At 40.5% G+C, this 27057-nt stretch overlaps 1 protein-coding gene across 1 annotated transcript; it reads right to left on the bottom strand.

Annotated features, from left to right (window-relative positions):
- Positions 1-17683: 17683 nt before the first annotated feature.
- LOC118487491 lies at positions 17684-19937 on the bottom strand. The gene is made up of 2 exons (XM_035984380.1): positions 19717-19937; positions 17684-19407 (listed from the first exon to the last, which is right to left on the bottom strand). The coding sequence occupies exon 2, from the start codon at positions 19403-19405 to the stop codon at positions 17684-17686; it is 1722 nt and encodes a 573-aa protein (XP_035840273.1). The 5' UTR covers positions 19406-19407; positions 19717-19937.
- Positions 19938-27057: the final 7120 nt, after the last annotated feature.

Genomic DNA, 27057 nt, shown 5'->3' with positions numbered 1-27057 from the left:
TATTTTCTCTATGATTTCGAAAGGTCCAATGTATCATGGGTTAAGTTCGCCTCGTTTGCCAAAACGAACTTGTAGGATCGATTTCGACCTGAATGAGTCGTTCGGAAGAGCTCTCATACGTTTCAGAGGCGGAAACTAAGAAACGAACTTGAAAACAGCTTGAAATACACTTTAATCCTCTTGTACATTCAAATAACAGTGTTTACAGTGAGAGGAAATACCGGCAGCACTTCGGTATCAATTTGCCTGACCGTTACAAATGATGACAGTTTGAATCCTATTTATACTAGAAGACACCTACCGTTTGAAACCCCTCAAACGGACACTAGAATCAAACGGTTACATCAAACGGTTACAACTTAATTCAAACGGCCACTCAAATAGTTGGGCCTTCAAACGATTGGATCTCAAACGGTCAACATCTTCTCAAACGGTGAGACTTCAAACGGAACCTTCTAATCAAATGTTTATCTTCAAATGGCAGCCTCCTATTGGACCATCAAATGAGAGCATCTTATTGGACCATTCCAATTTTGTCTTATATGCCCATGCAATGATGATGTCATCATTGTGATGTCATCATCAAAGATGATGACATAATCTATGATCAAATCCGTAACGAACCCGAGACTCGATATTAAGACGAAGACGACAGATGACTGCACCAACAGACTCTCCTTCAGATGTTGACGAGTCTTAAGTGTCGAGTCTTCAACGACTTCAGTCTTTATCCATCTGAACACTCTCTGAAATATCTCACAGTGTAAGCATCCTCAAATCTTTCTCTTCTCTTTTCATCATCATCAACAGACTCCCCACGAACAATCTCTACTCGGATGTCTTCAGACTCCCCCTTTCGATATGCTGGGATCGCAGTCTGGCATGTTGAAATTACAAATTCTTTAGGTATTGGAACCTGGCACTCTATCTCTTAGAAATCTGCACATTCTCTACCCAAAAATAAATTTTCTGATGATAACATGGAAAAATCTAATGAATCACTTGCAGAAATTATACAATCAAAAATAATGTTACAACGTTAATCTTTTAAAGAACCACTTAAAGATATATCATTTTTCAAAACAACACACTATCCCAAACCATCTGTTCATCATGTTTAGCACCCGAAATTTTGAAAATTAGCTCTCCAACACCAGTTATCGAAAATCTTTTTGCATTTTTTCAAAAATTTATGCTAAAACACACTGAAAATCTTTTTGGATTTTTGACATAAGAGAAATAAAATGCAGTAAAGAAATATTTACAAACATTATTTTTGAGAGTTTGTGTAAGAGGATCATATCAGCTTATGAGACAAATCACCAACACCGTTAAGCTTGGTTTCATTTTAAGTTCTAAACAATTTACCTAGATTGTCAGTATACTTGTCCACTTAAATTTTCACACAAAGTTCAACTGATCCGAGATACGATATTAATGTCTTAAGCACTTAAACTTATCCGTGTGTCCCACTACTTGAATATACTCCCGTATCCAGATCCCAATATTCAGTCTTACAGGTGAGTATACCACAGCTGATATCTGTAAGGGGTTAGGTACGAAACCGTGAGAGCTCAGGTCAGAACTTCCGTTCAGCAGAGAGATGACGGCTCGAATTTTGGTGGGTCCCCTTTAGAGGATCTTTTTTACAACAGCAATGACTATCAATTTTATTGTTTCATCACTGAGGGCGGTGCTTTTTCAAGCATTTGCAGAAAGTATTATCCGGGGACTAGGTCAGTACTTCCATACAGCAGAAGTCCCGGGATAATACTCCAGATATCACTGAGCATAAAGACCTAGTATCTCAGAATAAGGGACCTTTCAAACAAGATTTCAGGGGTTACCTATATATCCAAGAAGTTGTTACCCACAGAATAAGCAAGTTTGAATTTTTACAGTTTATATCTCGTCACAATCTACTAAATGTGCAAAAATCTACTGACACAACTACAGTAAGATTGTTTATCACTTTTAAACTTTCCAATTCTTTAGCATGTTGTGATAGTCCGCTGATGTACTATCATTTCCTCTTTTTCACAACAAACTCATTTTTGGTTTTTATCATGTTTTTGTCTTTTTCAAATTTTCTAATGTTTTTGGATTTTCTGAAATTTTCTACTCCCCCTAAAATGCAAACACATTAACGAAAATTGAAAACAAACTGTACAGAAACATGACAACCGATATCAAATCGCATCAATTCGCCATTCACTTGGCATAAACAATCAGAACTCCCTCTATCAACAAACTATTTTCTCATTTAGATTTCAAAACACTTAAGTTTCTTTTAATCAAAATGATTTTTCCAGAAAATAAGTTTGGTTGATTTTACCACTTGTAAGTATATCAATACTAAGTTCGGGGATGTGGTTCATCATCTTGTCTCTCAATCACTTGTAGGAAAAAGCAAGTACAAATTAATGTCCTTGATTTACCGTATGCACAAGTTATGCACAATCAAATCTTATAACCACTTGTAAACAAACACAAACAAACTTTTTTTACCATTTGCATGATTGACATTACCGTAGTAAATTCCTGAAAAAAGATGCCGATACCTACTCTTCGCTTACCAACCTGGAAGCTCCGGCATAGTCCTTCAATCTGTAAAATTTTAACAATTTCAAAAACTTTCAAATCATCCTATTTAAACATGAAAGATGCCGATTCCTGATCCACGATTACCAACTTGGGATCTCCGGCATAGTCCTTTATTCTGTAAAAATTTCAACACATTTTCAATCTAGGTTGAAGGACTATTTCACAAACACACATTTACACGAAAGATGCCGATTCCTGATCCACGATATAAACTTGGGATCTCCGGCATAGTCCGGTGTTTTACTCAAACATAATATCCACCCAAGCCTCACCAGCCTTGGGTGACATTGGAACACATCTGTCCCACCAACATTTTGATTTATAAAATTCTTTAGCACCCTTTACCTTCTTATCAACCATCTTCCCAAAAATGTGTTTGACTTTCCCGTTGAAAGCCTTTTCAACATCAAATTCTCCTTTATCAGCGAAGAATTGATTTGAGATCTCTACCTTTCCAACTTTCTTCATCAAATTTTCTTTTGACAATGACGGAAAATTCTCATCGTTCACCACTGGAACGGAATTCACAATCTTTTTATCAACCAGTGACTCCTCTAATTTTATGGAATCAGATTCATTGTCAGAATTACTCTCAGATTTAACAACCCATTTTTGTTTACTTAAATCACCTCTTCTTTTGTAAAACCTTTTTGAACTTTCTCCTTCCTCAGAAGTAGAATTTTCAAACTTTTTAACACTTTTTACAGATTGTTCTTTCTTATCAACACAAATTTTTCTCAAAACAGAGTTAGAAGAAACTCCCTGTTTTTGATAATTGGTCTTGGGACAATTCCAAGCTATATGACCAATTTCTTGACATTTGAAACAGGTTCTTCTATCAACTCTTTGAGCAGATTTTCTCACATTCTTCTTCACTTCAGCAAGAAACTCTTGATTCGACTGTTTCCAGAAAGGTTTATTCTGCTCATCTTCAGAACTCCCACCAGTATCCTCTTCTTTTTCTTTCTTCTTGAAAGCTTCAAGACCTGCGACAGTAGGATAAACACGATCAATCAGATAATCACAAGTAGTATAACTCAAAAGTAATTGGTTGATCCTTTCACTCTCGATTCTCGCAAGTTCCAACTCCTTCTTCAAATATGCACAATCTTCAATGTAATCATTTATGACACTTTGTTTTGTCATCAACATTGCACTCATTTTGTCATTTGCCTTTTCAATTTCTGCATTCGTTCTTTCTAAACTGTCAACTGTCCTGTTCAGTACATCGTATGACTCTTTAACATACTTCACATCAGACAGTAAATCTTCCTTCATTTTCTCTAACTCAACAATCTTTTTGTCTTTCTCATCACAGTCTTTGCAAGATTCTGAACATTTCTCACAAGGCTTAGTAACTTCAACCACCTTTTCAACTATCTTTTCGACTTCGACAGTCTTTTCAACTTCCACAAGTTTCTCGACCTCAACAGTTTTTTTCGACAATCTTTTCAATTTCAACTATTTTCTCAACTTCAATAATCTTCTCTATTGCAATCTCAGCAGTTACTTCATCTTTTGTTTCTACAGCTTCAGTCTTCGCCTTTTCATCAGCGAGTAGCTTTGCTGCTTCTAGCTCTCTCTGCAATCGAGCAATCTTCTTCTGAATCAGCATTTCAACTTTATCTGCATAGAAAAAATTAAAACTGTCAGGATCAATGCTTTTTATACATTTGTTAAGATACTCTTCTTCATCATCCGTATCAACATCACTTCCAAGATCTGGAAATATTGGAATCCTTTTCTGACAATCCTCATTTTGATCCAGAATCCTGGTAACTAATGCTACATCTGGTTTAGTTCCACTAGGTATATACTTATCCCAGCTAAATCCCTGCGCAACAAACTCATCACTTTGATCTATTATCCCATAATAAGCTTTCCTATTTGCTTCTTCAATCAATTTCCCATGAGCAGTTTGCGGTTCCTTTTGTTGAGGTTTTTGATCGATTTGATGAAAGATTGATTTCTGATAATAATTGCTCTTTTCTTGACTTCCAGTTGACTCTTGGTTTTTACACTCCCGTTTAAAGTGACCTTTTCCTTTACATCGGAAATAGGTAACCTTTGACTTGTCAAAACCAAGTGGAGAGGTAGCCATTCCTCGAAACTCGTCTCTGCCAGTGATCTGTTGAAAATTTTCAGCTCTTCTGCAGCCACTAGCTAAGCACCACTTCACATCCATCAGCTCAAGCTCTTCTGCATCGATTTGGTCGTAATCTTCCTTTGTGAGCATCGGATTACCAATCCTTCCGGCAATCAGACTTTCATACGACTCTAACATGGCTACAAGAGATGCCATGTGTTGTTTAGCCACTTCAGGAGACAGATTCTGACCATTCTGAATAGTTAGAGTAACATTGCACTGCAGATTATTCGAATTTTGCTTTTGAGGGCTAGGTGTGTTGCTGTTTGGATCAAAGCTTGAGAATGATGAAGTAGATCCACCACTTTGAGTTGTAGTACTTGCATTTGGACTTGCAGAACCATCAGCACTGAATGCAGTACTAATCTTTGGACTCTGACTGGGAGTGGTCTCAAACTTGTTCCCTCGATAGTACAGACTGACATCTTGCTTTGCATTTGGATTTGTCATGATAGATGTCTTTTGAATATCCAGCTCCTGCTCTTCGATTTTCTGAATAAACTGAGCCAAATTCATGCTCTCAGACTTTCTCATAAGTTTCACAACCATCAAATATGTTCCCCACTTATGTTGTGGCAAAGCTTCAGCTAGCTTATCGACCCACTCATCGTCCTCTTTCTTGATATCCAACCTACCCATTTCCAATACCAGATGACAATACCTATCAATGGTCTGTTTTGTAGTTTCATGGTCGACAACTGTAAACATATCGAATGATTTTTTCAATAAGGCCTTTTTGTTTTTGATCATATCAGCACTCCCTCTGAATTTCTGAATCAACGCTTCCCAGATGGATCTAGCTGTTCCGTTATGTTGAAGTAAGACAAAGATGTCTTCTTTAACTGCTTGCTGAAGGATGCTGATCATCATCTTCTCACTAGTGTACTTTAACTTATCAGCTTCAGTAAAATCATTGAAACCCTTTTCCAAACCACGTTCATTCTTTGGTTTCTCGTAATCTTTTAGTAAAGAACACCAAGCATCGAATCTGTAAGCTTGAACCCAGTTCTCGAATCGGTTTTTCCAACCCTGAAAATCTTCAATGTACATGATTTTCGGTGGTTTTTTATGAGTTCCCGTCTCATTCTCATTATACAACGCTTTAGCAGCGGTTACAGGAGCAACGGGTGTCGCGAACGCATTGTAGAACTCTTCAGCCATGTTTCAAAACTCAGATGATACTTCGGGAAATACCTGATAACACACAAACAAAATGATCAGATTAAAGATTTGTCAATTAATAGAAACAAACTGGTACTCGAACTGGTGAATATTCTGTGCGGACAAAAGATTGACACACTGAGCGGACTGCTATGATCTTTTTCAAATTCAAAACGACCCTTTTTCGAATGACCTCACTACACCTCACGACCTTGACCGAGTTTGAAATCAAACGAACTAAAAAATATGAACGTGTGAAACGGTTGAATCGATCTAAGACTCGTGTCAAAAATTTGCGGACTTGTTGAACTCTCTGAAAGAATGAACTTGATCAGATGAACTAAGAAATATGGGCTCTGAATTAACATAACTCAATACTTCATTTGTTAATAGGGCCTCTCGAGTAACTTGGGCTTAGATATCTTTCAATTGAGCCGTAACTTGTTGACGGCAGGAACACTTAACAACTTTGATATGACCTCTACTCCATTGATCATTCAACTGAATGGGCTGATAACATGTAGTTCACATGGGTTCAAACAATGAATCATCACACTTTCACATGCCCTATATCGGTAATAAAACCCAATATCCGACAATTTTAAATTTTCGTTAACTCTGAGTGGGCCGCAAATCACTAAACTGACACATAATTCTCATCCAATTACAATGGTGGCCGACAACCTCAATACCCAATGTAATATGATTGGGCCGATGATGTATTGGGCTTCAGTAGATCACGTGAATTGTTTTATATATCTTGTGGCCGACAATTTGATTGTTACTTAATTCCCATTGTACCAACACTAAAGTGTATCTGACAATTTTAAAGATTGGGCCGCAACATAGAATAGTGGGCTTGACACAATAATGCATATCTCATGGGTTTGTGATTTATAAAATTGATCTCATGCAACCGTCATATTTGATGTTAGTCATCAACTGAGTGGACCTTAAATCTTCTCATTTAAACAACTGACAACTTTATCCTTTGATATCATCAATTTCACATGCAACATTAATGTTTGACAACTCTATTGACTGAATCAAATCACAACTTCAATTCTGATTGAACCGCTATATTTAGTGGACTGCTTTATCAATACAAGTGTGACCGACAACTTTTTAAAGTGTATATTCTCATTGGGCCTGTAAATCCACTAAATCAATAATGCCTTTTTTTTTAGTTTTCATTATGAATCGACAATTTCAACACTTAATATCAAAACGATGACAGATACTCAAATATGATTTGGCCAATTATCTAGAACCAAGATATATCACATGATCTGCTGAATCATTTTCAACGTTTAATGACCGACAAACCAAAATCACATGCAATTCTTGAACGAAACCAACTGACACACACACAATTCGATGCACTTATCACGTGAAATACAATTCAAGCGGTCGGTATATTTTCAAACGCGATGGGGTCAGATTCAAACGGAACGTTCTTTTTTCAAACGGAAGTCATGATTCTCAAACGGAAGTGATTTTTTCAAACGATATTTCAAACGAAAGGGGTCATTCACACGATAGTTCAAACGGAAATATTGCTTTCAAACGGAATGTAGCTCCTTCGTTCAAACGGACATAAGTTTTTTGGCCAATTTTATCACTTTTATGTCGAATTATGAACTGAAACTTTCCAGGATTTGTTAGAACACCGTTATGTATATAATATGTGAAAAGCAACCATTTTTAACCGTGAAAATTATCAACTTTACGAAAGAAGGTGTAGAAAATGAGATTTTCAAGCTGAATATGGCAAGAACTCCTCGTCCTGAGCTCTGATACCACTTGTATGATCGATTTCGACCTGAATGAGTCGTTCGGAAGAGCTCTCATACGTTTCAGAGGCGGAAACTAAGAAACGAACTTGAAAACAGCTTGAAATACACTTTAATCCTCTTGTACATTCAAATAACAGTGTTTACAGTGAGAGGAAATACCGGCAGCACTTCGGTATCAATTTGCCTGACCGTTACAAATGATGACAGTTTGAATCCTCTTTATACTAGAAGACACCTACCGTCTGAAACCCCTCAAACGGACACTAGAATCAAACGGTTACATCAAACGGTTACAACTTAATTCAAACGGCCACTCAAACAGTTGGGCCTTCAAACGATTGGACCACAAACGGTCAACATCTTCTCAAACGGTGAGACTTCAAACGGAACCTTCTAATCAAATGGTTATCTTCAAATGGCAGCCTCCTATTGGACCATCAAATGAGAGCATCTTATTGGACCATTCCAATTTTGTCTTATATGCATATGCAATGATGATGTCATCATTGTGATGTCATCATCAAAGATGATGACATAATCTGTGATCAAATCCGCAACGAACCCGAGACTCGATATTAAGACGAAGACGACAGATGACTGCACCAACAGAACTACACCTTTCCAAGGTGAGACTTTGAGTAGCACTCGATCCCCAACCTGGAACTCGAGTGGTTTCCTACGCTTATCAGCGTAGCTTTTCTGATGGTCACGAGCTGCCGCCATTCGTTGTCGTATCTGGGCAATTCTTTCCGTTGTGTCCACTATAAGTTCTGGACCCGTGATTTGGCTGTCGACAACTTCTGCCCAGCAAAGAGGTGATCGGCATTTACGTCCGTACAATACCTCAAACGGAGCGGCTCGAATGCTGGTGTGGTAACTGTTGTTATACGAAAACTCCACTAACGGGATATGTTTTTTCCCAGCCGTTACCAAAATCAATCACGCATGCCCTAAGCATGTCTTCGAGGGTTTGGATGGTGCGTTCAGATTGCCCATCCGTCTGTGGATGATAATCGGTGCTCATGTCTAAACGTGAGCCAAAGGACTTGTGCATTGCTTGCCACAGTTCAGAAGTAAAACGCGCATCACGATCAGAAATAATGGAGGTTGGCACCCCGTGCCTCGAAACAACTTCCTTAAGATAAACGTCTGCTAGAGTGGAGAACTTATCCGTTTCCTGGATAGCCAAGAAGTGTGCAGACTTTGTGAGCCAATCTACGATCACCCAAATAGTGTCATTTCCACGTTGAGATCTAGGCAGGCCAGTAACGAAATCCATGGAAATTTGCTCCCATTTCCATTGTGGTATCTCTGGTTGTTGGAGTGTAGGCCCGATGGTTTCTGATATTCAGACTTGACCCTTGCACAAGTCAAAACATTTGCTGATGTAAGTTGCTATGTGGGCTTTCATGCTAGGCCACCAGTATGTAGTCTTTAAGTCGTGGTACATCTTATCCGAACCAGGATGTACCGAATAAGGAGACTTATGTGCCTCATCCATCACAAGCTCGCAAAAGTTTCCATAGTGTGGGACCCAAATGCGCCCTGTTACGTAGTAAGCGCCGTCTTCTTTCTGTTCTAATCGTTTCCTTGATCCATGTAGGGACTCCGCCCTGACGTTCTCTGCTTTTAATGCTTCAACCTGAGCATCCCGTATCTGAGTAGGAAGACTAGATTGGATGGTAAGTTGTAATGCTCGCACGCGCTTAGGCGTAGTATCTTTCCGACTGAGGGCGTCGGCCACAACATTGGCCTTGCTCGGATGGTACTTTATCGCGCATTCGTAATCATTCAAGAGCTCGACCCATCGACATTGTCGCATGTTCAACTCCTTTTGCTTGAAGATATGCTCGAGACTCCTGTGATCGGTGTAAATGGTGCACTTGGTACCGTACAGGTAATGTCTCCATATCTTGAGTGCGAAAACAACAGCTCCCAGCTCCAGATCATGTGTAGTGTAATTCCCTTTGTGAACTTTAAGTTGACATGACGCATAAGCAATGACCTTGTCACGTTGCATCAACACACATCCAAGACCTTGAATGGATGCGTCGTAATAAACCACAAAATCGTTTGTGCCTTCTTGTATTGAGAGAATAGGTGCACTACAAAGTCTTTCCTTTAAGTGCTGAAATGCAGATTCCTGTGCATCACTCCAACGATAGGTGACGCCCTTCTGAGTTAGCGACGTGAGGGGTTGCGCAATCTTGGAGAAATCCTTGATAAACCTTCTGTAGTAGCCCGCCAAACCCAAGAATTGACGGATTTCTGTTGGTGTACGGGGTGCAGGCCAGTTCTTGATCGAGTCTACTTTGGATGGATCAACATGAATCCCATCCTCATTCACCACGTGGCCTAGAAAGTGGACTTCACGAAGCCAGAAGTCGCATTTCGAGAACTTTGCATACAGCTGTTCTGCTCGAAGGAGTTCCAAAATAAGTCGTAGATGCTGCTCCTGTTCCTCCTGACTCTTCGAATAGATCAGGATGTTGTCGATGAAAACAATAACAAACTTATCCAGATAAGGTTTGCACACTCTGTTCATAAGATCCATGAAGACCGCTGGTGCGTTTGTCAACCCAAAAGGCGTAACCAGGAACTCATAATGTCCATAACGAGTCCCGAACGCTGTCTTAGAGATATCCTCATCTTGGACTCTCAGTTGGTGGTAGCCTGACCTCAGATCAATCTTCGAATAGTAGCTCGACCCTTGCAGCTGATCAAACAAGTCATCAATACGTGGAAGAGGGTAGCGATTCTTCACAGTCACCTTATTGAGTTCGCGGTAGTCAATACACATTCTGAAGGTACCGTCTTTCTTTTTCACAAATAACACTAGAGCTCCCCAGGGCGAAGAGCTAGGACGAATAAAACCCTTATCCAAGAGCTCTTGCCGTTGCGCAGATAGTTCTTCCAATTCTGATGGGGCTAAGCGATACGGTGCATGAGCTATTGGTGCTGCTCCAGGAGCTAGTTCAATCTGAAATTCGACCTGGAGATGTGGCGGTAGACCAGGTAAATCCTCAGGAAACACTTGAGGGAAGTCACATACAACTGGAATATCCTCTATTTTCTTCTCTTTCGTTGATGCTTCAGTAACGAGTGCTAAAATAGCAGTGTGGCCCTTTCGCAAACACTTCTGGGCCTTAAGGAAAGAAATGATGCCCACAACAGCACCACTCTTGTCGCCTTGAATTACGAGAGGTTCTTTACCAGAACGGGGAAAACGAACGATCTTCTCTTTGCAAAGTATCTCTGCTTGCTGTTGAGATAACCAATCCATCCCAACGACGACGTCAAAACTACCCAAGACTATAGGAATAAGATTGATGGAGAAGGTCTGACCAGCGAGAACAAGATTGCAACCCTGAACTATGTGTGTGGCCTCTAAAATTTTACCGTTTGCTAACTTTACAACATGCTTGGTGTTCAAAAGTGTTGGTGTGCGCTTAAGCAATTGACTAACTTTTAGGGACACATAGCTAGTATCGGCACCCGAATCAAATAAAATAGTAACAAAGAAATCATCCAGTAGAAACTTACCCATCACAATGTTGGGATCGTTCCTTGCTTCACTGTCACACCCCCAAAATCACCATGCGGAGTACCACCGCTTGGAGGCGTGACGTGACCGGCATCGAGCCACCAATCATATTGAGCAATGTAATTTAGTAATTGAAATCAACCACAATACGATTGATGACCAAAGCTAGTTAACTAAGTTTAGTTTAAACAGCGGAAGCATAAACTTAAATCCAAAAACATAAACCCGTAGTTTATAAGTTAAAGTTCAAAACGCAAGTTTAATAAGTTCATAAGGATTTAAATATTAAGCACGAAACATAACAGTCCGTACACCACAACGACTCCTTCCTCAGCAAGCTCCAAGCATTTAGCGACCTGTAAGGCATGTAACAACGAGTGAACAACAAAGTTGAGTGAGTTCACGGCTGGTTGATTAGTTTTAAGTTGTTTCTGAAAACGTGGTTTGTCTTTTGTTGGCGTAATTGCCGTGGGGGTTACCCCGTAGTTGAAAGAAAATTTAACCAGTTCGTTCTTTATTACCCAAACATATGTATGATTAGTGGGGGCTTCCCCATGTGAACCACTAGACTGTACTATATCGACTACTAACGCAAATAAGTTGTGCCCTACGTCAGTGTCTATCATCACTGACGGTTTGCCATAGTCCATTAGTACACGCCCGTCCGACTGGCACGATGTGAGGTTTGTTAAACCTAATAGCGCTATTAACTAATGACCCGCTCGCCATTGGCCTCGGCGATTAAGTCGATATAAAAATGAGGGACTTATGATAGAGTTTTATCTAGTAGGTTTTAAGGTTGTTGTCCTACCCAAGGAGGACGAACGTACGTAGTTCTACCCAAGGAGAATACGCAGGATTAATATTGGCATCCAACCCATGGAGGATGGCCGTACATATCCTACTCAAGGAGGATATGTAGATTCAATTTTAAATTCTTTAACCCATTCCCAAACCACCAGGAATCCCATGTCTTAGAAAGTGTGTGAACTCACCTCGGTTTGCTCGGTTAGATTCTCGAATATAGCTAACAGTCAAAGTCGGTCAATCACGTCCTAGTAGGATTACCACTTAGTTTATTAGTGACTTCAAATAAGCACAAAAATTCCTACACGCATCTAGCACATAACATGCATCACCTTAACGGTTTATGCCCATATAAACTTCCCATCTATTCCCGTTCATAAGCAGACACACGACATTGCACATAACGCTTTTATTGACATATAACATTTTAGATCATTAACAGATAACATACTCGACATTTAGACACGTAATTTACTAGTTATGTCATTTCAATTTAAATATCCGAAACTGGGCTGTTTTTGAGCATTTTAATAAAATAGTTATCTTATTTCAAAAATTCCCAACTTTTTTATAGAAGGTGCTAAATGATCCAAATATTATTGTGTAAAAATCTCGGGATCTAATTCATCACCAATATTTTATTAAAAATCATTTTCCGGACTGCAATCAGATTCATTATTTTCTGACTGCAGTCCGCGGAATAATTCATTAAAATTTCATTGTAAGTCGGATTAACGAAATTCCAGGGGGACAATTACTATGACATCAGTGTCCATCTACAGTACGAATTTCATGATCTAATCCTACTCAGGTTTCAAGTTATGACTGAAAATATAACACCCATTTACTGCTGTAAAAACTCAGCTTTAGCTGCTGTTACAAATCGACACTTTAAAAATAGTAAACGAAGTCCAAAAATTACGATTCCAGTGCCATTAGAACCGTATTTCATAATACATAAATCTAGACTTCAGAAAATACGTTTTTCGTTAAGTTACGGTCTGGTTACAGCCAACTGAAATTGGCTGTAAAAACCAACCAGCTTTCTATTTCAGCTTTTAACTTCCTAACTTGTGTTCGATTGATTCCGTTAACATGTTTAGTGATCACAACAACATCAAACATCAATATTGACTAGCAAAATCATAACAAAATCAACAAGAATCATAACAACACAAGATCTACATGATTTACACACATATCTTCTCTTTATCCATTTTTTATTCCATATGTTCAAGACTTTAGTTTATGTTCATGGGTGTTCTTTAACATTTCAACATTTAATCATCTATTAACCACCAAATACAAGAGCAAGATGAAGATTAAGAACACTTACTACTAGCTCAAGGCTAGGGAAGAAACAAGATGTAAATGTGGTGGATAAAAATGTCACACCCCAACCATGGCGGAATCATCGGGGCATGGCACTGAGCGAAACAGATTGTCCAGAAGTTTCCATAACAATTATCATCACTATTCAGTTTAAATAACACGTCCCATACCGTGTCCCAAATAACAAACAAATTATTACTGATAACTACCAGTCAAGTATTCTGTTCCGACAACTCAGATTCAAATAAAAACAAATAAATATTGTTCAATTGCTCCTAAAGACCCAGCCTGACAAGATCTACAAACAACTATTCCCTAGTTGCTTTTTCCTGACAGACAACTATTTGTTGGGGGCCTCTAGAACTTTATTCTAGCCTCGCTTTCCTAGCAAGCAAACATCTTAAACACCTATCACATACGTTAAAATAAAGTCAATACATATAATGTAATGGTGAGCATACAAGTTTGATAATATCATATAGAGTTCGAAATAGTTTGCGCATAACCAGCACGTACACAGAGGAAAACGAAGCATGTTAATTATCGACATGGACCTATCAATACCAATGACTGCGGGTTGACCGTCCGAGACGGTTCGCAATACATGATTACCACCGTAATCCATGCAAGTAATTGTCCTTAACAACCCCTGTGTGAACAGGTGCTGAGTCCAAACTATACTACTATGTCGTTAAGGCAGTAGACAGCATTCCACGTTTAAACACAATCAACAGCATTCATTTAGTCACGTAATACATGCATATTGGTTAGCGTTCAAATAATTGAGTAGTGTGTTCGATAGTGATTTTGATAAGTAACGTATGTAACACCCAAAAGTGCTAAAAGCAAAAAGGGATCGAGTATACTCACAGCGATTGATTGATGGATTGAAGGGAGCGCTTGAGAGTAGGGTTAGCCTGAACAGTTCGATAGCATAGCGACGAGCAACCCGCATAATGGAAACAAGTGAAAGTGGGTCGAACAACCTGGTCGTTCGAACAACAGGTTCGATCGAACGGGTTGTTCGTTCGGCTGGAAGATCCGTTTGGACAGTCTGTTCGATCGGCCGGTAGGCTCGATCGGCTGGGCTGTTCGAGTGGATTGTTTCTTCCTTTGAGTAGGATGTGTTTGTGTATGATGGTATCACCTTTTGAAGATTTCATTGTAGTATTCGAGAACACTGAAGTGTTCTTACCTTTCAGGTCGATCGATCGAACGGTCTGTTCGATCGGCCGGCTTAACCGTTCGGTTAGGAACTTCAGTAGTAGTCCTCAGCACAGGATGTCACTCGATCGAACAGCATACTCGATCGAACAGCATGCTCGATCGGGTGGCATTCCGATACGTCCAACGAATTGAAAATCGATTAAGGGTTGAAGCATAGTATCTCATGATCCGATGAGTAATGTTATCAAACAACTCGTTCGATCGAACATCACCTCGTTCAATACTATACTTCATGAAATTGTCAAAGTGTGGGGCCACTTGTTAGCCGATCGGCTGGCGTGGTCGATCGGCTGACATGCCCGAGTGGTTGGGCTGTTCGGTCGGATAGCCTAACCGTTCGGTCAGCATCCTGACCTGGTCGGCCTGTTCGTCTAGCACTTGGCTGTTTTGGTTATTTGACGTTATATTGAGGTACTTTGATAACGAGCTGAACCTTGGAACCTTCGTTCTTACTTGTTTCCCCTGCTCGGACAGGAATCACCCAAGTCCGGCCGGTAAACTGTTCGGAATGGTAGTTTGATGTTTAACCCGAAATCGGTGAACCTTGTAGATAGAATCCGAATCTTGAACCACTCATCCACTAGAATGATTGGTGAGTAACAACTATGTAGATAGTAGCAAGTGGGTATCGAACACAGGGAGTTTGTGGAAAATGTGTTATTTAGAAATGTATCTAAGTTAACTAAATTAAACTAATTACAAGGAAAATAAAATTCACGAGTTGTTTGGATTTAATTGGTTTTAAAAAACTAAGATTACTTAACTAATTTGCAAAATGAAAATTTGAGGTTGTAAACAATTTGGAAATAAACGGCTATCTTTAGTATTCGGTTTGCTTCAACTTTTGTGTTAACCTTCACTAGAAAGAACTACATAGACGTAGTTCATGTATAACCAATTGCAGTGATGAAAGGGGACGAAGTACTCAGATTCCGAGAACGTGAGGTTATCACCCGATGATCAATCAACCCTTACCCAAACCTAACTATACCCATGATATCTCGATTGCCAACGGCACCAAGAACGTATGGTTTCTAATTAGTTCCACATAAGAATCAACAAGTTACTAACAAGCAATTATACACCATAACAATCAATTCAAACGAAGAGGAATTGTTATTCTAGAAATATAGATAAAAACACAAAAGTTTACCACAACCTTCAACATAAGATAACCATTCAAGTATCTAGCCACTCATGGCTTTAGCTAACATCATGGTAAAATGAAAAGATAATAGTGTTCACAACTTTCACCAACAAAAACTAATAGGAGCTAGATGATTTTAGTGAAAGATAGTTCAAGAGATGTGTTTCTTAGCTCCTAAATGCTCCTTATATGCTCTCCAACTCGTTTTCCCCAAGTAATAACCGAAAACACATGATGAGACATCATAAATCTCCATAAAATGGCCTATAAATGCGGGAGTTACAAAGTTGGAGCAGTCGGCGCCGTAAGCTACGCCAGGTACCGTAGCTTACGGCGGTAAGTATCAACCCGGGACTCAACACAGCGCCGTATGCTACGGCTTATCGCCGTAGCTTACGGCGACCAGCTATCTTTACGCCCTTGCCTTCCTGTCTTACGGTGCTGATTTTGGCAATTGTTAGGGTACCGTAGCCTACGGAAGAGGCCGTAGGTTACGGCCCTGAGTGGCTTTTTGCTCTTGTTTCCTTCATTTCCCTTGGTCCCCACACATATTGGTCATGCCAGCTTCTAGCATCCGTTCAAGCTTCTTAAAACCCGCATCTTGCACACTTTAACACCTGCATCAACATCATCTTGTGATTACCTAATTCACGCAAATAAACGGATAAAATGTAGAATGTGCGTTATGTTAAGCCTTTTAAGGGTTGTCCTACGGACTACCCGTCACATCCCCACACTTACCCGTTGCTTGTCCCAAGCAACCACTTCAAAAACTATTTTTAACCATAAGCGACCAATCGTGCAAACCAAACCAAAGTGCCGTCCTTTTACTAGCTTTTTATCAAACCACAAGACACACCCCTCACAAAACTCTCGGTGACAAGAAAAATTAGCAAGTTATGCTAATCCACTCAATGCGTATATGTGTGTGTGTGTGACAATAAGCTTGTATGAAAATCAAGTTGCCTCCTAACCAATATCTAACATGCTTTTGAATCAAAAGAACTTACGGGTTGTAACGGGGCTAGGTGCAAGGGTAGGAAAAGGAATATATATGTAGTAGCGAAGGACTTAACCCGGTCTTTTATTTCACAATGAAAAAAACAAAAAAAAAAACATGACATAACTTCTATATACAAGACAACTCAACATCACTTATTTTTTCTTCTTTTTCATTTTTTTTTTCATAAGATACTATAACATGTCTACATACCAATAAAACAACTACTAACATTATAAGACCGGGTTAAGTCGGGTAAACTTTTGGGAAACTAGCTAAGGGGTAACAAACAATCGGTTTTTAGGCACAAAATGGGCAACTAAATGTCCAAACCCCCGCCCCTCTCGCAACCATGCTCATATATATAATTAATGAGGTCCAACCCCCCAAATCCCACACTCGCACTCACCTAGACGAGGCATCCTAGAAGTCCCCTATCATCTTCAAAAGCATGTTGACTCTAAGATTTAACAAGTATTCACACACAAGTTCTATTAACACACAACACACACCGCCACTCAAACAATGAAATATCAATAACAATCTTGCGTGGCTCAATTCTCACCAAGAAAAGATTAGAAATGGGTGTCGGTGTGTCAAATGGAACAATATCAAGTTTTCAAATTTTTACACTTTCACTTGGATTTGCAAAAAAATTTTGAATTTCTCAAAAATTTCCCCCATCCCCACACTTGGGATACATTGTCCCAATGTATGGTTTTGAGGGAAAGATCGCTTTCAACAAGAACATCCCCAATTGCTTATATTCTTAATCCCATTATTTTTTTTTAAGACACCACCAACTCTCACAACCCAACAACATATTAACACAAACACCACCCAACCTCCCAACCGCAACATAAACATAAACACATAGACATATGTACAAAAATATACAAAGGAGCGAAATACGACCTGGCTAGTAATACTTCAGCTGTGGAGGCCCAAAGATGGATGTCATCATATCCGTCCACTCACCAAAACCAAATGCTCCACCGCTACTACTGCTTCCTTGATCACTACTTGGATTTGCTTGTTGATAACTCATAGCATGCGGGTCCACCCACTGAGAATGGTGCAATGGCGGGGTGGGGTATGACACACTCCCATCATATGGTGGCAATGTGGTGTAGTCCACAATGGGTGGATCTCCTACAACTGGCTGCCCCGCATGCCATTGGTCATGCATGCGTCTTTGACGATCATCCAAGTAACGGTTGTTTGTTTCTTCTTCACGGGCATATCTATGAGCACGGTTCCATTGCTCATTTCTATCGTAACTTCTTTTAATAGCCCTTTCCGCACTAGCACCCATAAATGTTTGTTGATCAAATAGCACTTGGTTTTGTTCATTCCAATTACCGAATGTGGGTGGTCGCCTCTGTTGAATGATTTGACCCATTTCCCTCGAATGGGCCCAATACGGGTCATAAGCTTGTTGTGCATAGTCAAATGCACTACCCACATAACCAGATTGTACGCCAGCTCCTTGAACCCCCGCTTGACCGACACCTCCTACTTGAACATCTACCGTGAAAGTGTCTTCACGATAATCATCATCCCCACTCACTTCATCATCCATTGATTCGGGTTCCTCTTCCTCTCCCGGTCTTAACGGTCTTGCATCCACTTTTAAGGCTCTCCACCTTCTACCATCCGTCTTCAACTTATGAAACCTTTCCGATTCTGTGTAAGTCCAATCCGACCCAAGATTCTTAAGGTCGAATGGTCTAAACCTCTTGTAGGACCCTTTTTCATCTCCTTTGATTGCCCCGTACTTCTTGAGCAATGCCGTAATCAACCGGCAATGAGGTATAATCTTCCTTTCCCCACTATTCTTGCTCAACCAAATGTTGTTTAGTACCAAAAATCGGAAAGGAACCTTGGGTGACCCACGCATCATCATATACAAGATTGGCACTTCTTGAAACCGTACCTCCATCTTGTCACCTCGCCTTGGCATGACATTGTACATGCACAACGTCAATAACAACTTCGCTTCCATTCTTAAATTTCTTCTATATAATTTCCCATGTGTTGTGCCCGGAAGGAAGAGGTAATCAAGCATGTTTTGCCATTGTGGATGTTTAGCGGGCTCGTGGTAAAGATCCTTAAGACTTGAGTAGATGTACTCATTGGCCGGCCCATCATCAAACCTTGCTACCCGGCGCAAAGAGTCATATGACATCTCTACCTTCACACCATTACACTTTCCAACCAACCGCATCTTATTTGGAGCCTTGAATGGGGGACATTCAAGTGATGCCACCCACTCTTGAATCTGCGTGTCATACATTTTCTTCTTCTCGCCATCATAACATTTTGTGACCGCCCCCCAACCCAACGCGTTAAACTTTGCTATGATCCCGAATGGGGCAAAATCAGCCTCCCGGATTTCTTTTTCACAAATAAATGCTTCTCCCCTTTGTTTAAGCTTGTTCATTTGTTCGTGAAATAGATCCGCTCTCCATTCCGCGGGTTGGTCTAACAATGAGCCGGTTGTCCAATCCGGCTTTGGCCCCCTTGGCGGTGCATCCTCCTCCGAGTCCGGGTCACCAATCCGAGCCAATCTCCTCCTTTTTTGTTGTGCCGCATCCCCTTGGGAAGAACTTGCAACTCCCTTTCCTTTCCTAGACGCCATGCCTACACACATTCAAAACCAAGCAAACAATTCAAGTTAGTTATTTTTATCCCATCTTCCCCACACTTGCTTCATGTTATAGGTATAGTTGTGCAAAAACCCAAAATTTTATTCAAAATTTTGGCATGATGTCCCCTAAAATCAGAATTTTTCCAAAAAAATTTCATTGGACATCAACACATTTATACCTATAGCACTCAATGGTTCACAAAGTTCTATCATCTATCTCATACAAGCAAGTGTGTAAGCAAAAACATAATGGAAACTTACAAACCTCAATGTAATTCAAAAAATGAACAAAAATTGCATACCTTGGTGTTGTAGAAGATGAGAATCACTAAAGCTTGAAGTTCACACTAAAACCCCCAAAAAGCCCCAAATTTCGGCACCTAGGGTTTGAAGTTCGGACCAGAAAACGTGATTTTCTTCCAAAAATTTACCCACAATCGGAATGCTTGTGAAATTTTAGTCACAAACGACCCAAAAATCACTAAAATCGGGCTTGATTTGAGAGATTTATGAAGGTATGAAGGTTAGGGTTCTTAGGTGAAGTGAAGAAGAAGAAGAAGAAGAAGAAGAAAGGTTGTGGTTGGGGATGAATGAAGGAGATGTGTGGTTGGGAGGTTTAGTTTTATTATTATTATTGTTATATTTTCGGATTTTATATATATATATATATATATATATATATATATATTTATATTTATATATAAAATGACGACACGGAAGAAGGCCCCAAAGCTCGCTCGGCGCCGTACGCTACGGCTACTTGCCGTAGCTTACGGCCATATCTGGGCAAAAATGGTGCATCGTAAGACAGGGGCCATCTGCCGTAAGGCTTTATTTATTGGATGGCCGCCGTAAGCTACGGCCCCCCACCGTAGCTTACGGCGAGTACTGGGCATTGGGGGCCGGCACAAGCTTGTGTACAAATTTTTTTTTTTTTATAATTTCTACTTTTTATGTGTTTTTTATAATTTTACGAAAAACTTTCCCTACCCCCCGTTAAAAACCCGTGTTGTCCTCAACACTATGTTCGGGAAATTAGTAAAAATTTCCCCACACTTGTTTCAAACACCGGTTTAAACGAGACTTATTCAAAACGCAATAAACTACACTAAATATTTACAAATACCAAACCTGGGCCTCTTTCACGTTTCCTCGTCATCCACTGGGCGTAAAATGTAGCCCACTTTATCTAGCTCGAGATTGTTGATATCATTACCTTCCAAGTACGGTTTAAGTCGATGCCCGTTCACCGTTTGTTGCTTGTTTGTTCGTTCGTCTTGAATATCAACATCATCGAACCTTCCCACTCTTCGGACAACGTAAGGACCCATCCACTTGCTTTTTAGTTTTCCCGCAAACAGTTTCAACCTTGAATTATACAACCACACCTTTTGACCCACTTCAAAGTTCTTTTTCTTTATCTTCGCATCATGAACCTTTTTCAGTTTGTCTTTATATGCGGATGCACACTCATAGGCTTGATCCCTTATTTCCTCAATTTCATTCAATTGAAGCTTTCTCGCCCGACCCGCTTCATCGTAGTTTGCGTTTACCGTTTTAATTGCCCAATATGCCCGGTGTGCCAACTCCATAGGCAAATGACATCCTTTCCCGTAAACCATCCGATAAGGAGTGGTATCAAGTGGAGTTTTGTAGGCCGTTCGGTAGGCCCACAACGCATCGTCAAGCTTGCTTGACCAATCCTTCCGATCCGTTCTCACCGTCTTCATTAAAATTTCTTTAATTTGCCAGTTGGAAACTTCTACTTGACCACTCGTTTGCGGGTGGTATGGTGTAGCAACGCGGTGGTTCACATTGTATCTCTTGAGCAACTTCCCGAAATTAAAATTTTTGAAATGCGAACCGCCATCACTTATTATCACCCTAGGCACACCAAAACGAGCAAAAATATTAGATTGCACAAACTTACATACAACGGAGTGATCATTGGTCCTTGTGGCAATAGCTTCAATCCATTTCGACACGTAATCAACCGCAACCAATATGTATAAAAACCCATTTGAGTTTGGGAAAGGACCCATGAAGTCTATTCCCCAAACATCAAATACTTCTACTACCAAAATCGGGTGTAACGGCATTTCATCACGTTTCGAGATACTTCCCATTCTTTGACAATTGATGCAATTCCGGGCATACTCACAAGAATCCTTGAAAATCGTGGGCCAATAAAACCCACTAGCTAACACCCGATAACCCGTCTTGTTCCCACTAAAATGCCCTCCACACGCCGATGAATGAGCATGAATCAAGATCTCTAGAACTTCCGTTTCGGGAACACATCTTCGTATCACTTGATCGGCCCCGATTTTGAACAAGTCGGGTTCGTCCCATATGTATTGCTTCACTTGACTAAGAAATTGTTGTCGTCTCTTCCTAGTCCAATGATTTGGCATTGCACCCTTAGCCAAATAATTAACGTAATGGGCATACCAAGGTGCAACATAAGTAGAGACGGCCAACAAGTGTTCGTTGGGAAACCGTTCATTGATTTCACTTGGGTCATCAACACCTTCCAACGGGATTCGGGACAAATGATCCGCAACAACATTTTCACATCCCTTTTTGTCCCGAATCTCAAGATCGAATTCTTGTAGTAAAAGCACCCAATGAATCAATCGGGGCTTTGCATCTTTTTTCTCCATCAAGTATTTGACCGCGCTATGATCCGAATATACTATCACCTTGCTTCCCCAAATATAAGATCGAAACTTGTCCAAGGCATACACCACCGCTAATAATTCTTTCTCGGTTGTGGTGTAGTTAAGTTGCGCCTCGGACAATGTTTTGCTTGCATAGTATATCACCACCGGCTTCTTATCGACCCTTTGACCCAAAACCGCTCCAATGGTCGTGTCACTAGCATCACACATAATTTCGAACGACTTTGACCAATCCGGTGGTTGCAAAATAGGAGCCTTCACCAACTGTTCCTTCAAAACGTGAAACGCTTGCAAACATTCGTCAGTAAAATCAAAGGGAACATCTTTTAATAACAAGTTACATAAAGGTTTTGTAATTACACTAAAACCTTTAATAAACCTTCGATAAAATCCCGCATGTCCCTAAAAAGATCTCACCCCCTTTACATTCTTTGGTGGGGGTAAAGATGAAATTACCCGAATTTTTGCTTTATCTACCTCCATTCCCCGGTCCGAAATGACATGCCCCAAAACAATACCCTCTTGAACCATAAAATGGCTCTTTTCCCAACTTAGTACCAAGTTTGTCTCAACACACCTTTTTAAAACTTTTTCTAATTCATTAAGACACGAGTCAAAACTTGGACCAAAAATGGAAAAATCATCCATAAACACTTCAAGAGATTCCCCAACCATGTCCGAAAATATACTCATCATACATCTTTGGAACGTGGCGGGGGCATTACATAGTCCAAATGGCATTCGCCGAAAAGCAAATGTACCATATGGACATGTAAACGTGGTTTTGTGTTGGTCGTCCGGGTGAATAGCAATTTGGTTATATCCCGAATACCCATCCAAAAAACAATAATATTTTTGACCGGAAAGTTTCTCAATTATTTGGTCAATGAAGGGTAACGGGAAATGGTCTTTTGAGGTAGCCGCGTTTAATATCCGATAATCAATACACACTCGCCACCCGGTTACCGGGCGGGTGGCGATTTGCTCACCTTGTTCATCTTTCACTACTTGGATGCCGGATTTTTTAGGCACTACCTGTGTCGGACTTACCCATGCACTATCCGAAATGGGATAAATGATCCCCGCATCCAACCACTTGATGACTTCTTTCTTCACCACCTCTCTCAAATTCGGATTTAACCTTCTTTGTGTTTCACGGGTCGGCTTTGCATCCTCACTTGTAATAATCTTGTGCATCATAATGGATGGACTAATGCCTTTTAAATCGGCTATCGTCCACCCAATCGCCGCCTTATGAGCCTTCAACACCCGCATCAATTCTTCCTCTTGAGCTACCTCCAAGTGGGAAGCAATGATCACCGGTAAAGTGTCATTCTCCCCCAAAAATGCATACTTTAGGTGCTTTGGTAGCTCCTTCAACTCCACACTTGGTGGACTTTCCAAAGAAGGCTTGGTGCCCGAATCGATTTCCACCGGTAATGTATCCGTTTGGTAAGTCCATGGTGGACTTCCTTCCTTCACCGCAAGAGCTTCTTGCTCTTTCTCTTCTACCTCTAACTCACATGTGTGAACCTGCAAAGACATATCACAAACACAAGAACCCAAAATTTCTTCTTCAAACACCTTCGGGTCGTAACCATCTATGAAATCTGCTAAGAAACACTCCTCACCATACACATTAGTACCGTTAGTGAAAACATTTAACCTCATTTTTCTATTACCGAATGTCATGTCAACTGTGCCATAACGACAATCAATAATAGCATGTGCGGTGTTCAAAAATGGCCGACCCAAAATAACATTTTGTTGTTGAATTGGGTCCGCGGATGAGTAATCTAGCACAACAAAATCAATGGGATAATAAAATTCATCAACTTTAACTATAACATCCCGTACGATACCCCGGGGAAGTTTATGAGACAAATCGGCTAATACAACCGTTGTCTCAACCCGCTTCAATGGACCAAAATCGTATTGGTCATATAACCCCCCCGGTAGGATACTTACTCCGGCTCCAAGATCCAATAACGCCCTTGTGGTTTGAAAATTTCCAACTTGAATGTTTATTAAGGGCGTTCCCGGATCTTGTAACTTAGGAGGAAGGTCCCCTTTTAATACCGCACTTACCCGCTCTGTCAAGTCTACCAATTTAGGCACTTTTTGTTGCCTCTTTTGAGTACACAATTCTTTTAGAAACTTGGCATAAGCGGGCACCTGTTTAATAGCTTCAAGTAAAGGAAGATTAATTTTAACCTATTTAAAGACCTCCCACATTTCCTCTTTTTGAGGACCCCGTTTTGAAATAAAATTTTTTCTACCCGGGTCTAATAAAGCCGAAGGAAACGGTACTTCACTAGACCCCTCACCCTCATTTACTTTTTCTTTTTCTTTAATAATTTCGGGTTTTTCAAAATTGGGTTTTTTAGAAGAAACAATGGGTGGTTCATTTTCTTCTTCACTTTCTTGACCCGTTATATCCTCAACCACCCCATCAACCAAATCCGGTGAAGGATTGGTTTTGTACTCTTTCCCACTTCTCAAAACACTTACATGATGGATATTAACATTGTTACCTCTTGACGTACCATGGGATGGATTTACCTTAGTGTCGCTTGGTAATTGACCTTTACCCTTCTTCAATTCGGACACTTCGGTTGCAAGTTGACCCATTTGAGTGGTCAAAGTTTGGATTGCTTTGTCTCGCGCCTCATCCTTTTGTATGCGAGCGTCATCCATTTGGTTCCTCTTTTGCATCTCCTCTTGCATACTCTTCAACATTACCATCATTTCATTTCCACCCGAAGACCCCCCTTGTTCTTGACCCGCTTGGTATTGCCTTTGGTATCCTTGGTTGTTCCCACCTCTATATCCACCTTGATTATTGTAAGGTTGGCGCGAACCATAATTTCCTTGGTTACCTTGAAAGTTTGGGTTTGATTGATTCGAAGGGTTCCCATAACGAAAATTCGGATGATTTCTCAACCCGGGGTGATAAGTGTTAGAATTCATATTGAAATTTCTACCACCCCCTCCTTGACCTTGAACGGCATGAACTTCTTCAAATTGCCCTTCCACCATTCCTTGGCAATTTTCCGCCGCATGACCTATTTCATTACACAATGCACAAACATCATAAATTTTATTAGAAGTTTGTATGTTACCATCATCAACCGCATGCACTTGTGTTCGGGTAACGGCCGGTCGTGCTCTCCTTGAAGCTTGAGCCTTTCTCTTTGAGGTGATCGCCATTTGTTCCAAAAATTCCCAATCCTCATGCTCATAGTTTGTGCCAAATGTCCCATTTGTAATGGACATCAAATCTCGTGCATCTTCGGCACACAACCCTTCATGAAAGGCGTTCATTAACTCCCAAAGCTCAATCCCATGGTGTGGACAATTTTTAATCATCATGTTCAAACGCTCGAAGGCTTCATGGAACATTTCGCCTTGTTGTTGTTGAAAGCTCCTCAACCCTTTTCTCGCATCATTGGTCTTTTGGGCGGTATAAAATTCGTCTAAGAATGTTTGTTGCATCTCCGCCCAAGTATAAATAGATGCCGAAGGCAAAGTGTAGAACCACTTCTTTGCCTTGTCCTCCAAAGAAAATTGAAATAGTACCAACTTGATATCATCGGCCGAAAATCCTTGACTCCCAAGAGTATTGCAAATTGAGTCATACGCCTCCAAATGGAAATAAGGCTCCTCCGTTGCTAATCCCTTGTATTTCGGCAAACTTTGTAACGAATTGGTTCTTACTTCAAAAGTTCCCCCTTGGTTGTTATGAGGAATGACTACCGGTGAAGGATTGTGCGTTATCACAGGTCTAAAATGTGCTTCAATTCCCCTTGCATTTTCCCTAAGATGCCTCCTTGGCACACCGAATCGACCTCGTGGACGAACTTGACCCATTGGTCTTTGCATGGGCCCTTGTGGTACCATTGGTTGTTGAATTGGCCTTTGAATTTGCGGTTGCACCTGTTGTGGTCGAACTTGTTGCAAAGGAACCGGACGTTGCAATTGCGGCCCTTGTGGCCTTGGCCTAATATGTTGAGGTATGAGTTGTTGTTGTTGCACCCCACCAACATTTGGAATAACTTGTACTTGGCCTTGCATATAACCATACTCCCCTTGCTCTCCATCACCCCCATAACCGTACCCATCTTCATCAAAACCTTCAAATTCCTCATAACCTTCATCATACCCATCTCCTTGAATTCCCGATGATTGCCCAAATGGAATAGTCGAGTATTGGAAACCCGATTGATTTGGTGGTCGATACGGTGTAGCATGGACAATAGACGAAATTGGTGCCATAGTATGGCTCGAATATGACGGACCTGCACCCGGGAAAAAATGGGATAATGGTGGTATAGTAGTGGAAGGGTTAAATGTGACGGTTGGTTCTTCTTGGGTAGTCATGGGTTGTGTGGTGTTGGTTGGTGTAACCTTTTGAAGTATGGTGGGTTCGGTAGTATTTGGTGGAATAGTAGTATTAGGTGAGGGTTGAGTGGATGTTGGTATGAATGATGAGGTGAATTCACCCGTAGTGGGTGGTGGTGGTGGTGGATCCATGATGTATCGAAGTGGTGTAATCGGTGTAATTGGTGTTGTTGGTGAACTACTGATTGTATTTTCCCTTAGCAAAATTCTGTTTGCTCGCAAAGTTCGCTCGATTTCCGGATCAAACGCCAATGGTGATAGCTTGTGAGAGCTCCTAGTACGCATGCACCTGTAAATACCTGCACACTAAACACACCTCGCGTAAACCAGAAAAATAACAAACTTAAAGCAAGAACAAAAATAACACACGTTGCGCACTACTCCCCGGCAACGGCGCCAAAATTTGACGTGATTATCGTGGTCACGCAAATTTAATCCCAATAACAACTATGTAGATAGTAGCAAGTGGGTATCGAACACAGGGAGTTTGTGGAAAATGTGTTATTTAGAAATGTATCTAAGTTAACTAAATTAAACTAATTGCAAGGAAAATAAAATTCA

Source organism: Helianthus annuus, chromosome 15 (genome assembly GCF_002127325.2).
Source record: "Helianthus annuus cultivar XRQ/B chromosome 15, HanXRQr2.0-SUNRISE, whole genome shotgun sequence".
NCBI classification, from domain to species: Eukaryota; Viridiplantae; Streptophyta; class Magnoliopsida; order Asterales; family Asteraceae; genus Helianthus; species Helianthus annuus.
Note: the sequence above shows the minus strand (reverse complement) of the source record. Positions and strands in the feature narration are given on the sequence as shown.